Here is a 14,873-nt window from a genome sequence, read left to right as displayed (position 1 = left end):
AAAGCCACGTATGAATGCTTAACATGAGGATGGGTGTCCCACCCCACAGGATAGTCTTAAAAAAAATAACACTTTGTATATTATTTTAAAATAAAAAATAGGAGTTTTATTGAATTCTTCAAATTACTACTCCATGTTTTTCTTCTTGGTGGAAGTTTTTAATCAACCATTCATAATTTGACCAAAAAAAAAAGATATTTTGTGAATGTGTCATAGACACATGGAAAAGAACCCTACTTTTGTAGAGGACTTAAATATGAATAAAGTCATGAGTTTTTCAGTAAATCTCCACTGGGTTTTCTGGTAATTTTACAAAAATAAGCCCATCAATGTCCATGAAAAATGGGCTAGATAGATAGATGATATTTCAGTTTATCCATAATTTCACTCATCTTGCTGTCTGGAATTAACATCACAGTTCGCAAGGGCTTCATTGGTATATCATCAAAAGACCACCTGCCTCCCAGGCAAGTGTCACTCTCCTCTTGCACTGAGTAGTTGAACTTCAGGACTGCCTTCTACAGCAAAAAGTAACCAAGAATTAAAAATGTGGACAAACCAAAGGCAAAATTCATTCAATCTACAATAAACAATAGTATGTTTGGCATATATTTGAGTAAGAATGACAGCTAAAGGAAACAAAACTCAGAATAAAATATGCTCTGATGGGACACTGAGGCAGAAATTATGAAACACTCTCCAAATAGATTGGGGAACAGGGACTGAGGTATGCCATTTTTAAGAGGTAAACAGGCAGCTAAGTGGTAATTGTACTTTTATCCATTTGTGAACTGTTTCTCATTCCAAAGTCAATCTCATTCATCTCATTTAATTCTCAAAGTAATCTTGTGCAGGTGAGATTAAGACTCTTAACATTTGACAGCCACAAGAAGAGTCATCTTCAAATGCTGGTCTTTCCGTACTCCCTCTGCCACTCTTTAGCATAAGGCCATTTTATGAACAGATTCAATATGCACAACCAACTTTGAAACACCCACACACGACCCTGAAATGGTCAGAGGTGTGAGGCACACATTTTTTAAAGATTATCTTTACTGTATACTTCCTGTATACTTCTCAGGCTAAGTTCCCACATCTCCCTACATCCAACATCCTACCTGCAAAGCAGATCCTGTCTACCTCATGACATGGTTTTAGAATTAAGACCTCAGAATAAGCCTGATGAGGTAGAACAAGTCATCACGTTTTCCTCCTCCCAAATACTCTGTCACTACCATGGGCCGGAAGGTGCTGGTGAGCCTTCTGAGTACCAACTGTGTGCCAGGTACTATATTTGTTAGTGGCTAGTCAGTGGCCACACAGAAAAATGGACTGGCCATACCTAAAGGACTTTGACCTAACATGGGAGAATAAAAAATCTTGATGATCAAACATCCAAATAGATCAAACAAGACAGTCTTACTTACCTCATAAAAAAACTCTTCCTCTGCATTTACAAACATTAATTCATCCTTCTGGTTGCTCCATTTCTTTTTGGAATTGGATTTTCCTGCTTCCACAAATGTCTTACTAATCAGAAGGTAGAAAGAGCACTTTCCACATGGCTTATTAGTTCTGTGTGACTCTACTAGTTCTTTCCTAAAAGACACACACACGCACAACGTTTACTTGGTGAGACAGGTTAAATCTGTCCACAAACCAGAGCACTGAGGCCCCACTCCTAATGCAGTGATTTTTATCTATGCAGTCAACTACACTTTAAAATAATCATGCCACCACTTTATAATAATGTAATGAATCCAAGTTTGTGTAAATGAATCTTAAATTTACTCAGTACTGCTACTCTGTGCAAACTTAAAATATCTAAGAATCTGAACTTTAAAAGCAATAACTATGTAACTTATAAAGAGACATGACCAACATCACTATAGCATATGATGACTATACAGTCTCTAATCACTAGTTTGGGACTAATTTCTGACACAGCAGAAGCTTCATGGACATGGAGATCCTAAATTCTAGAGCAGTTAATGAAATGTAATAAAATCGTTTTTTCCTCCTAAAAATTACACAGCTCTATGCATCTGGCTACCCCTGAACAAAGGTGTAGATTAAAAAACAACCCAAGTCATCTCTAATAGAAAATCAAAAGAGCAGATCACTCTCCTGTGAAAACAAACATGAGCTGCAACTGCTTAGAAAAAGCAAAACTTGATCAACAAAAACCATTGACAAAAGAAATATAATCTGAGTAGCAGCTGAGAAGGTAGAGAATAGAAGAGTGGATATAAAACTAAAAAACACTGAAACAAGAAGCAAAAATGGCAAACAAAGTTTGCAGAGTGTAGTTTCAGTCCTACAGCTATTATTGGAAAACAACACAAGTGCTGCCAGCAGAGGCAATACTCTATAAAGGACCTGTCTGTATTCCATCGTTTATTTCAAAGCACAGGCCACAATGCCTAGTTCATTAGTGTGCAAGATTTTACAGTTCTGAGATTAACATATTTGTAGCTTAAAACTTCTGCATCAAACAAAAACAACAAAAATGCTGAGAAGCAAGATTCAGTAACAGAACTATGCTTCAATTAGGTAAGAAACAAACCAACAGAAACTAGGAACTTCACTTCATTTTTGTTATTGCTGTCATTATTCAGCATTTTATTCATGTTACAGAAATCTTTTAGGAGAAAAATGTCATGCAAATGGGATAAAAAGTCTAAGGAAATTCATCCACCTTATTCCATTTTAAAATCTTAAAAAATATGAAAATTACTGTCACAAATAATTCAAATTCTTCAAAAAGCCAGCTATTAGACTCTTTCTTCTATCCTCCCCACACTACACTTGTTTCAACCCAGGCCAGGGCTCTTTCTGTACCTACATATTCCACTTAAATCACATTTCTGAGTCTACTTGGGGGAAAAAACAAACAAGCTACTGTTTGAAGGTATCTTCAGAAGTCTCTTACTGAAGCTGCTGGTGCATGGGCAGAGCAATCTGAGGAGGGACATTAATGAATCTTTCACTTAGGAGAAAGCCCACAGGCTTGGTGGTGTCATTTAAAAGCTTGTCCAGCTGTTCAACCACACTCTTTTCACAGTTCTTCTCACAGAAGCTTAGAACCAACTCTTTAATTTGTTCAGCACACTGGGTACCCTAGAAAGCAAAGATAAGACTTGCTTTTTATTACAGGCGATTGCTTACAGGAGAAAACTCGAGATCAAGAGCTATGGCTTTTTAATCCCATAGGTCCAAGGGGCGTTTCCTGCCATAGCTTCTAACATCTGCTGCATCTTACTTCTGAAGTAACTATACATCCAGGGGTTGGGAAGTAGGCAGAGGAGGGAGGTAGGGAGAGGAGGGAGATGCTAAGGAGTGATACTAGCCAAATTATATTGTGTGCATGACTGAAAATGTAACACAAATCCCATTATTACATACAACTATAATGCACCAATAAAATGTGGAAAAAATTTTAACTATTTATTACAAAATAAAAAACAAAGAAAGAAAAGTAATTATATCTGCTTAAGTTATCAATCCATGACTAGTGGTCAGAATTATAATTAATACTCATCCACAAAGAAGTTATATCTGTTCACAAAAACAAGTGGAAATACTGAAAAGTTCATTTTAAAAATTAAAGATTATTAAGTGTGGCCTTATTCTCAAGAGAGTAAGCAGCTGGCATAATTTCCATTAGAATTCATCATGAGTCAACAAAAGGAGATGAATCAAAACAAGTAAATGTCAGTAAGTGCCCTCAACTTTGGAAGCAGCAAAGCCTCAGAACAGCCACACTGCACAAACAGCAAAGAGACCAGCTGCAGACACAGCAGAACTCTGTGCCGGTACCAGTGTCAGACACTGTAGCACAGGGAGTATACGACTTCATCTGGGTATTCAGAAATAAAACAACACCTTCATATTGAAAGGATTCAGTAAGACTCTGAGAGAGCACATATCCTTACAGCTGAATATCACTGTCTGACTTCTACCATGCATGAAGTCAAAATGGTTTGGGCCTAAGGAACAACCATTCAGATGCGACCCGGTGAAACTAACCTTTCTTTCAGTTAAATTTAAAAGGCTTATGAAACCAAAAATTTCATCTTCATCTGCATCATCATCATCACTGTCTTCTGAAACATTTGTTTGCTATAAGAAAAAGAAAAAATTTTCATATTTGGTTGTCTCATTTTATCTTTTCAATTTCAAAAACAAAACTGCTTTCCTACTGTGACCCAGAACACACCATATCTTAACCTGTATGACGCGCTTCTCACCTAACCTCCCTCTACTGTTCCTCTTTGTACATTCTGCTTAAGCTCATCCTGCTCTAAATTTCTTCTTCTTTTCAGGAGGTGGTAGGGAGGACTAGGGATTGAACCCAGGGGTGGTTTACCACTGAGCCACACCCCCAATCCCCTTTATTTATTTATTTATTTGTTTGTTGAGAGTCAGTTTTCACTAAGTTGCTTAGGGCCTCACTAAATTGCTGAAGCTGGCCTCCAGCTTGTGATCCTCCTGCCTCAGCCTCCCAAGGTATTGGGATAACAGGTATGTGCCACCATGCCCAGCTAAATCTTTTCAAGGTTTTTAAGACATTTTCCTTTACCACACTGGAGCCAGCCCTTATTTTTCTGTGGGTCCATGACACTGTTCCACCTAAAACTCATGCCTCCACAATAATTGCCAGTACTGACCATCAGTGAAATATGGAACAAGATTCTTCACTAATACCTAACACCTTATACCTACCACCTTGGGTGGGAGAGAAGGAAAAGCAAGAAAGGGAATGATAAATTAAGAGAACAAATGAAATGGTTGACTCCAACTTGAACTTCCCAGCTCTACTTTGATGGCCCCTCCACCGGAGGCCTCAAAGCCTTGTCCTCGGTTTTTCTTCTATGTATTGCCTGTTTACTCCATCCCCATACCCAGCCCAGAGCCCAGCCCAGAGTAAGTACTCAGGTGAGACATGCCTGGGAAGGAAAGGAGGCCGCTGCTTCCATACCAAAGGACAGCAGAGGTGCCCCATGTCCTGGGACCTGTTCTGGGGGGAAGGGTCCTGTTCTCAGGGGAAGCATCCTGCACTGGTTCAGTGAGTATTGTTCACTATTGTTCACAGTCCTAAGCAGGATGTCTTAAGTTCAACAAGACAAGATGACACAAAAATGGAGACTGACAAGGTAATTCATGAGACTGATAGTTCCAGTGAGAAGAACAAGGGAATGTTAGCTCATAAAGGAGAAAGGGGAAAGAAGTCCAGGAAAAAAGGAATAGACAAACAGCCCTGGTCCTCCAAGATCAACATGACAGTTTTCCTGCACTTCAGCAGACCACCAGCTACTGCAGCTAACCCTGTGCAATAACTGCAGACAAAAGACCAGGGGAAGTAAATGGGACTCCCCCTGGCTCACCCTGATTGTTCTCTCCTTACAAGGGGCTCTGTCAACCATCAGGCTGGACCATAAAGGAGTTGCCTTTCTATGGGCCTAGAGTCATAATCACATCTACAACCATATGCCTCTCCAGCAAAAGAGTTCTCCCTGCTAAATCCATTTCCTGCCCCATCCCATCCCCATTCCTAAGCCTGACACTCAACAGTTTTTTTAGCACCTAAGTACTGTGGAATTCATGACAGCCAAGGAGAACTGAATGATACTACTTCATCTCCAGCTTCTCTCAGACTCAAGCATATGCAATTTACTATTCTCCCTTTGCCCTTTTCTCTAAGACCTTAGAGACGACCTCTCTATTAGAGTTCACATCCACCTAATCCCCAAGGATCCAGCAAATGCTCCGAGCAAGGCTCCTAGGAACAAGAAGTCTATCCCTGGGACACCTTAAATGTCTCAGAAATCAAAGAAACCTTAATTATAACTAAAGAGCTATTTGTGTGATTATCCATTTAAAGGGCAAATCCCACTGCATGTCAAGCTGTTTCAAGGATAAAGGCAACTGCTTCTCATACACATCCATCAGACCTTATAAGACATTAATCAGCTAGAGAGCTGGGGATTTGGCTCAAGTAGTAGCATGCTTGCCTAGCACGCATGAGGCACTGGCTTCGATCCTCAGCACCACATGAAAATAAAATAAAGATATTGTGTCCACCTAAAGCTAAAAAATAAATATAGAAAAAAAAGACATTAATAAGCTAGAGATGGAAGAACAGGCAAGTGGTCTGCTTTTCCTACTACCTGTTGTGTGTCTTATCAGCCGGGGAGACTCACAGAGGGCTAGAGGACTCACTTTCAGAGGGCACACTCATATGACTGGCACAGGTTTCATTTCTCGTTTTCTTTACATTTAGCATTAGAGATTACTAATGTTGTCAGAAGGTCTAAAAGTATCTACTGTATTAAGCAACAAAGATGTTGGTAAGCCTATCATTCAGTGTCAGAACTGGAGTGGCAAAAAAAGCCAGATTAGGGTGCTTAAAGAAATGAATAGGAGAAGTAGTGATCATGGTCTGAGAATACTTTTCAAATACTTTGGTTTTGAAGACAAAGCAAAACCGCTAAAAGTGAGCAATTAGAGTGGACACAGACTGGGAGTTGTTATTTTTTTTCACATTAGCCTAGAGTATAGGTGCCAAGAATGGGAATAGATATCAACAGAGATTATATATGCTCTTCCATGTACCAGATCCTGTTCGAAGCACTCAGCAACTCATTTTGTTCACCTATCTGCAAGGAAGGTGCATAGATCATCCTCACATATAGAGATGGATTAAAGTCTCTGGGAAAGACTGCATATTCCATAAATGGCTCCAAAGACATATTGAATCCTGTATTCTCTTCTGACAAAGTGACCTCACACTGCCTGTTGAGTGATGGGCTTTATGTACCCACCCCTGGCTAGGCCTTCCTTCTCCTGTAGAAAAATCTCTTGTCCATGCAAATCAAACATATAAAGGAAATGACACTATACCATAAAATGCTATTTTCTACCTGTTTCTTTGGGGCTAGTTGCTCTTGGAACCCAGCCAAAGTGTAGCAAGGTCCATGTGGAAAGGAACAGAGGCCACTGGCCCAGAATCCTAGCTGGGTTTCTAACAGAAAGCCAGCACTAACTTACCAGTCAGAGTGAGCTACCCTGAGTGTAAATTCTCCAGCTTCCTTTTGAGCCTCCACAGCTAATATGACCCAGAGCAGGAAGAAAAATTAGTCATTCCCATTGAGCTCTGTTCAAACTACATGAGCCAAACATCCCCTCTGCTATTCTATGACATTAAACTATAGGGTACTTGTTACGCAGCAAACAATAATGAAAAGAGCCACTAGGAGATAAGCAGCAGAGCCAGGATTCAACCAAGACTTTATTTTCTTGAACTCTCTCTGACACTTATGATGGCAATTCCCTCTTCCTTCAAATGTTCCTCCCTTGATTTTACAAGGTCACTGCACTGCTTTTCCTTCCACCTCTCCAATCACTCCTGTCAATCTCCTCTGGTACTCCTGCCACATCCAAGTTCTAGGTGTCTATCCCTGCCTTCCCTGGGCAATCCTAATCACTCATATGACTCCAGTGACTATTCACCCATTGAAAACCCCCAAGTTGAGACCCTGGTGGGAGCTCAGGCTCAGCCCAGGATCACCTCTGCTCACCAGCAGACCCCTGCCAGAGCTGAGGCGCAGCCCAGGATCACCTCTGCCCACCAGCAGACCCCTGCCAGAGCTGAGGCCCAGCCCAGGATCACCTCTGCCCACGAGCAGACCCCTGCCAGAGCTGAAGCCCAGCCCAGATCCACCGGCAGACCCCCCAGAGCTCAGCCCCTCCGAGGACCTGCACAGGAGCCCAGGCCCAGTGTAGGCCTGGGTCTGCCTCATCAACACCCCCTGGGAGCCCAGGTCTAATTCACTTCCATCTTGAGACACTACAGCCATCCCCATAACCTTCCCCACGCACTAGTCTCTACTTTGGGGCAGCAGACAGGGCCAAGAAGTAGCTGCATGTTGGAACGGGTATCCCAAAGCCAGTGTAAGGCCCACCCTTTCAGCCCCATCTCTGAAGCTGCATCCATCTTGGGGCACCTCTTCTGCTATCTCGAGTTAGCTCCTGCTACTGCCGCCGCCACCTATAGTTGCAATAGCATCCATCCTGAGACACCAGCAGGGTGTGGAAGCCCAACACCAAGGTAAGAGAATCTGTACAGATACTATAAGTTTACAGGATAGAAAACCCCCCAAGTCTCCAAGGCTCCCTCTTCTGCTCAGTATCTCACTTGCACTCATCATAGGCCCCCCAAACTAAAATGTACACGGCCAAAGTCATGTCCCCCCTCCTAACCTGATCTTCCTCCATGTCTGCTGTCCTAATTGCTCCAAACAGAAACATGGGAGCTCATCCTTGACTCCATTTTTTCTCACTCTCAAGTGAACCACATACTAAGCCCCATCATATTTCACTTCCCAAGTGTCCTGAGTCCATTGCTACCTCCTGGTTTATTGCTTTTAATATCCTTAGATCACTACAATGACCTTCTGAGGCATTCTCCAGTGGTACCTCCTCTCAGCTGGAGCTGAACAAAAGAACACAACTGTCCTGCTTACCTTAATCACACTTCCAATATGGTTCTGTTGAATTAAGAGATCTGTTAGTTCTGCAGTGTTCACAGGAGCCTTTAGGAAAAGCTAAGAGGAAAAAAAAAATATTTTAAATTAAGATCAAAGCATGATTTCTAATAAAAATTCAAATCCCTTAATTGAAAAAAAAAAAAAAAAGTCAAATCACTTGTCCAAACTGATGATCTAGAAAAGCAACTTCAAGACAAAGAGCAAAGCCCAGGAGTGTTAAAGCACCTAAGAGTTAGGAAACTTCTGAGAAGAGGCAGTCAGTGGTAATAAGGCATTTGGGGCAGGGGAAGCAAGGGAGGAGAAGGATGGACATAGGGTCAAAGAATTACTGACAGGTCACTGAAGGCTATAAAGGTTAGAGAACCAAAGCCATATTATATGGCTAAAGGGATAAGTAGGGGCAGCAAAAATGATACTGTACCACCAGAAGGTGAAGTTAAAATGATTATTATGTAAAAATTATTTTACCCCACAAAGTATGGATGTGAATTAAAGGAAACAGAACAGTAGCTCAAGCAATTAACAGATGAAAATGAGTAATTTCAGGACATAAAAAACTTTAAAGGGAAACAATTCCTCCTTCCAGGCAAAGTGAAGAGGATGGAAATATGAATTCTGAAAGGATGAAATTTGAAAGGGACTGTATCAAACAACCTGCATTTTCTGAGAAGAGCAAATTTATGTGTAATATGTAAAAGACAATACCTGCTGCAGTAATTTCTTAATTCCGTCATAATCATTATCTGAGATGGAATAAGCTTCAAATTCAATATTCACTTCCTGTAAAGAACACACAAAACAGGTCATCATATGTAACTTCCTAAGACAATTCAGGCATTATTTTCCACTTTGCAAACTTTTCTTTTTCATCAACTTCCATTCTCTTAGGTTCTTATTTTTAGTCATGTACAGAAGATGCTAAGGGAAAAAAAAAAGAAGACATGAGAAAGATGTCACCTGAATAACTATAAATGTCTAGGCTTTCAAACAAACACTGCTAAGACTGTCACCTGTACAGATTACAAAGACATTCATATCATTTCCTCATGTGACACAAAAGCCTGAGGAAATAAAACACTCTGAGTGACCTAGTCTAAATGCTGAGAAAATCTAGTTCAGATAACAGCCACAGCAGTCACAAAGGAGAAACTGTCATTTACCCAAAAAACAAAGTAAAAAACAAAGTCACTTCAAAAGTTCCTGGTACTGCCTACAGCTTGATTTAGCCCATGGGTTTGAGGCATACTTCATTTACTTATTTATTAAATAACACCAGGTACCAAGCATTTGAGATAAATTGGCTAGGGAAGCAGACATGAATGATCCTGCTCCCAATGAAGCTTATAGTTTAGTTGGGATACAGACACTAAGGAGATACTCACAAATAAATGCAAAGTTACAATTACAATTATTTGTGCCATTAAAGAAAGGGACATAGCGCTACCACTTGAAAAAGAGGAGTGAGAAGGTCAAGAAAAGCATACCTAACAAAGTGGCACAAACCAGGAACTGAGAACAAACAAAGGGGGCACAGAAAACAGCACATACTAAGGCCCTAAGTCAGGAGTAATATGGTGAGTCCAAAGGACTAGAAGAACAAGTGGGGAGCTGGGCTCCCTGACCTATCTGTGCAAAACAACGGAATCTAACAAGATTCTACTGAAATATTCCCACAAAAAAATGAAACTATTACTTCACACCAACAACAAAATCTTTGATGCTTTTAAATGCATCTAAATCATACCTTAAACCATACCTTGACATGAGCTCTGATGATACAATATATTTACATGCACTTCAGGTTTTAGAGGTTTTGGAATTTGGGTCTCAGCTGAAGGATTCTGCAGACAAAACAGACCTACTTTTGCCTTGTCATCCTAACTGTGCATACACTTAAGTGCTCCCTTGACTGTCAACTTGCCAGGGCACAGACATCAAGTCTAGCTTGCACACTTCAAATCTCACTCTCTGAAATAGGCCAGATTACAAAAATAGCAAAACCCAGAAGACTGGGTGGGAGCATTCCAAACAGGATCAAACTAAACCAAATGACAAATTGTCATTATTCAGGTCTTTACTTTATTCCTTAGAATTATTTAAATAATGCTCTCTAGTGTCTCTTCCTTATCTAGATAGAAGTCTCAGACCTGCATCTTGGACTATTATGGCATAGCTATTGCAATGACTACCAAATAAATTACCAGTCCACACCTCTTTCCTGCATAAGGCTCCCCTTTACATGGTTTCAGCAAAAACGGCCATCTTTGTATAACAGCCCTGTCACTCACCTCCTTCCCCAGCATTCAGATTTCAGACTGTGGTTTTTAGCCTTCTTGCTCTTTCTAATGAAACTCTGAAGCTACTGGCATTTTGATTTTCTGTTATATGGAGTAGAAACGGAAAAGCAAGAATATAGCGGAGAAGAGTATGACAGGGATGACAAATATGAAAGACTTTGAAGGTTCTTGATAGCACTCCAAGCTCAGGGACTCAGTCTAATCCTGAAGCTCACTGGCTTTCCTGCCCTTGGAGATAATTAAGATAACTATGCATCTTCAGCATACATTCCCCTCGGGTGAAGTGATCCTGCAGGGATTTCTGTTATGCACAAACAACAGTCCTAACCACACGATCACAAGAACCTTAATAAATATGTCCAAGCCTTTTCTTCTCATCTTTTCATTATCGGAACTGTTACTTCTTGAAGTTTGAAAAACCACTTTCTATTGCTGCTCAGCCAGCTGCCTCACCTTATTCTTTAAATTAGACTATTTGCAGATGTCCTTATATACCATCTTGTTTCAAAAAAGACCTGAGTCTGATATTGAATTTAACATAATTCTCATAGTTTCCTACATAAGGGAAATAAATTGTGAATAAGTGAAGGGAAATTAAAGCCTTCTTCAAATAAACAAAGAGATAAATATCCACTCCGCCCTGAAAACTTTAACAATTTCTTCCATCAAAAAAAAAAAAAGCCATACATAGGGGTTGGAGTTGTGGCTCAGCTTTAGTGTGCTCTCCTAGTGTGATAGTAGAAGCAAATGTGACTCCATTTTGTTTTATGACTTCATCCTGTAAAACAACCATGCCAAGTAGAAGGGTCATGACTGGGATAAGATGTTCTTTTCCTTTTGCTATAGAAACCTTTAAGAACATGGAACTACCTAATGGGGCATTGTTTCTGTAACTAGGGTGACGGGGCTCTGTTTTTGTAACTGGGGTGACTGGGCTAACTGTGATTGGTTAGGCTTCCTGCCGCTTGACTGCACTCTCCTGCTTCTGTAACTTGGCTTGCTTGCATTGGCTAGATCCCCGAATATCCCTTTTGCAGTTTTCAGGCTTATAAGGAGCGCCCTTGCAATTGTTCAGGGCTGATCAGGGGAACAGCCTTATGTTCTGGTCAGCCACCACCGGTGTGCTTCAATAAAGGCTTGATTCAATTTATACCTGAGTGGTCTGGAAGTCAGTTTATGAAACCCCGGGACGAAGCTTTATAACACTAGCACGTGCAAGGCACTGGGTTCACTCCTCGGCACCACATAAAAATAAATAAATAAAATAATGGTATTGTGTCCAACTGCAACTAGAGCAAACAACAACAACAAAAACCCACAAAAGGCCATATATTCCCAGAGTAAAAACTACAGTGGGTGCAGAAGAGATTTAAAGCCCTTATTCCCTTCTCCTTATGAAAGGTTAATAAAATAGGTACTTGTCACTCCGTTTCTCTATATGCTTAACAAAACACTATTGAAATCTTAAGAACTGTTTGCTAATCTTGTTCCCAGAATGTGCTGTCCCCAACTGTGGACTGTCTGCTAATCTTGTTCCCAGAATGAGCTGTCCCCAACTGCCAAACTACAAAATGTAACTTCTCTCCCTGCCCTCTCCAAGGAAAGTATATAAGCTCCGCTTAAGCTGTTCTCAGGGCTCTATCTCTCTTTGCTATAGAGAGCTCTGGGCCCCAGCATGCTGGTCTCCAAATAAACCCACCCTTCTGCTGTTGCATAAGACAGGCTCTTGTGGTCTCTTTCTCCGACGTTTCGCCGGACCCTAACATTTAGAGCACCTACTCCTACTCTCCAGAGGTTAATGTCAAACATACACATAATCTCCACATAAAAGACTATATACATGTTATTGTCACTTAATTTGCTGTGTGGTTCCACTTGTAAAACAGCAATAATTCTAACTTCATAGGACTGATGTAAGTATTAAATAAGTTAATATAAAATGCACAGAGTGTGCTGAGGTTGTGGCTCAATGGTAGAGTACTTGCCTAGCATGCATGAGGCACTGGGTTCAATCCTCAGCACCACATAAAAATAGAGATATTATGTCCACCTAAAACATTTTAAAAAATAAAATGCTGAGTCTAGAACAGGATCTATTACTATTGTTGGAAAGTAAATTCTTACAAGTAGGATTAATGAATCAGGGAATGTAAACACTTTAAATTCTAATCAATGTCATACTACCTCCAAAGAGACTGTACCAATTACATACCCACCAACTGTATATGTAAGTGCCTATTTTCCTACACTATTATAAGAGTAAACACATTTTCAGTCACTGGAGGTATGTTAGATTTTTCCATGTTAATGCAAGCACAGGTTCCTACAAACACAAAATTTGAAAAATAGCAAACGTTTTTCCAAATGAAAAGTGGTAAGATGGTCATTACAAGGCAAGCAGCCAAAGTAAAGAGCTGATCTGATTGGGAAGATGTGTCATATGCCCACACCAGTCTTATCCCTAACCCTGCATCCACACTTCTCTGAATCTTCTTTTCCATGCTCAATCTGACTTGTGCTTACCTCTTAGACTTTATTTCCCATTCCTCTTTATTATGATTCAGCCATCCTTGCTGCCTTTCTGCCCGCCAACCATGAGGAAATGTTTTTTTTTCTAAATAAATAAAATAGGAAGTCACGGGAGTATTCTGAGCAAAAGAATGAGAACAGACCTACAAGATCTCCAGTTGTAAGCAGATAGTCCATAAAGGAACAAGAATGGAAAAGGCAAGTCAGTTATTATATTACAGTAGTCCAGGCAAGATATGATGGCAGTGTGGACCAAGATGGTTACAAAATCAATGAGAAGTGTCCGGACACTGAAGAATTTACTGATAGACTGGATGTGGAATGAGGAAAGACAGGAGATTTGAGTTAACTGCTAGATTTGATGTGTGAGAAACTGGTCAATTTAGGGCCATTTACAGAATGCTGAAGATTAGGTGAGTGAGGCATGAATTACGAACTATGATAGTTAAGTTTGATGCACCTGCTTAGACATTCAGTAGTCTTACTCATTATTCACTCAACGAATAAATGTCTATAATATTGGGCACTAGGAAAGGAACCCAGTTCTGAGTTCATAAGGCTAAACCATCTGACCGGGTCAGCTGTCCCAAAAAGGCAGAAAATGGCCTGGCGCGGTGGTACACGCCTGTAATCCCAGCGGCTGGGGAGGCTGAGACAGTAGGATAATGGGTTCAAAGCCAGCCTCGGCGACATGCAGGCACTAAGCAACTCAGTGAGACCCTGTCTCTAAATAAAATACAAAATAGGGCTGGGGGTGTGGCTCAGTGGTTGAGTGCCCCTGAGTTCAATCCCCAGTACCAAAAAAAAAAAAAAAAAAAAAAAAAAAAGAAAGAAAGAAAGAAAAGAAAAAGAACCAAAGAGGCAGAAAATGCCGCTCAGTCGAGCTCTGAACACGAAGGAGAAGTGCACGACTAAGAGCCTCTGAAAAGACTGGAACAACAGCGCGGGAAGTTCAAGGACCCCAGAGGGGGCGGACGCAGGGGAGAGGCGGCTAAGCGGCGAGGAGGAGCTCGGAACCGTCGCCACGACGGCGGCGTAGGAAGGGCTGGACTGGAACTCCACAAGCACCTGGCCCCCGTTTCTGCCTGCGGAGCCGAGGGACAGGGACGTCACCAGTCCACGCAGCTCACACGCTCTTCACCCTGCTCTGGTGGGCAGGGAGTTTTTAAACACGGGGGTCGCGCGTGCTTCTCACCTCGTCAAGGACCTCGTCGTCTTCGTCCTCTTCTTCGTCACTATCCTCATCGTCTTCGTCTTCATCTTCGACTTCATCCTCCCCTTCTTCTTCGTCGTGCCGGACGGGGTCTCCGGGAGGCCGCGGGGCTCCGTTCCCCAAGGCCCGTCGTTTGGCCCGGGACGCCATGCTGCCGTCCACACTGCGCCTGCGCAGGACCTACGGCCCGCCCTTCCGGGCCGACACCTACTGGCCGAGGGGGGGGGGACCACGAAGCCCCTCGGCGCTAACTGGACCTGTATGAACACCAGAGACCCTTCTGGA

At 41.5% G+C, this 14,873-nt stretch overlaps 1 protein-coding gene across 1 annotated transcript; it reads right to left on the bottom strand.

Moving 5' to 3' along the window:
- Positions 1–80: 80 nt before the first annotated feature.
- Positions 81–14,774, bottom strand: Bccip (BRCA2 and CDKN1A interacting protein). Its single transcript, XM_026384315.2, has 7 exons — positions 14,571–14,774; positions 9,255–9,329; positions 8,526–8,606; positions 4,030–4,122; positions 2,933–3,120; positions 1,428–1,599; positions 81–518 (listed from the first exon to the last, which is right to left on the bottom strand). The coding sequence occupies exons 1-7, from the start codon at positions 14,736–14,738 to the stop codon at positions 348–350; spliced, it is 948 nt and encodes a 315-aa protein (XP_026240100.2). The 5' UTR covers positions 14,739–14,774; the 3' UTR covers positions 81–347.
- Between the last annotated feature and the right edge of the window lie 99 nt (positions 14,775–14,873).

The sequence above is a fragment of the Urocitellus parryii genome, chromosome 5, assembly GCF_045843805.1.
Source record: "Urocitellus parryii isolate mUroPar1 chromosome 5, mUroPar1.hap1, whole genome shotgun sequence".
Classification (NCBI taxonomy): domain Eukaryota; kingdom Metazoa; phylum Chordata; class Mammalia; order Rodentia; family Sciuridae; genus Urocitellus; species Urocitellus parryii.
This window is presented reverse-complemented; position numbering and strand designations above follow the sequence as displayed.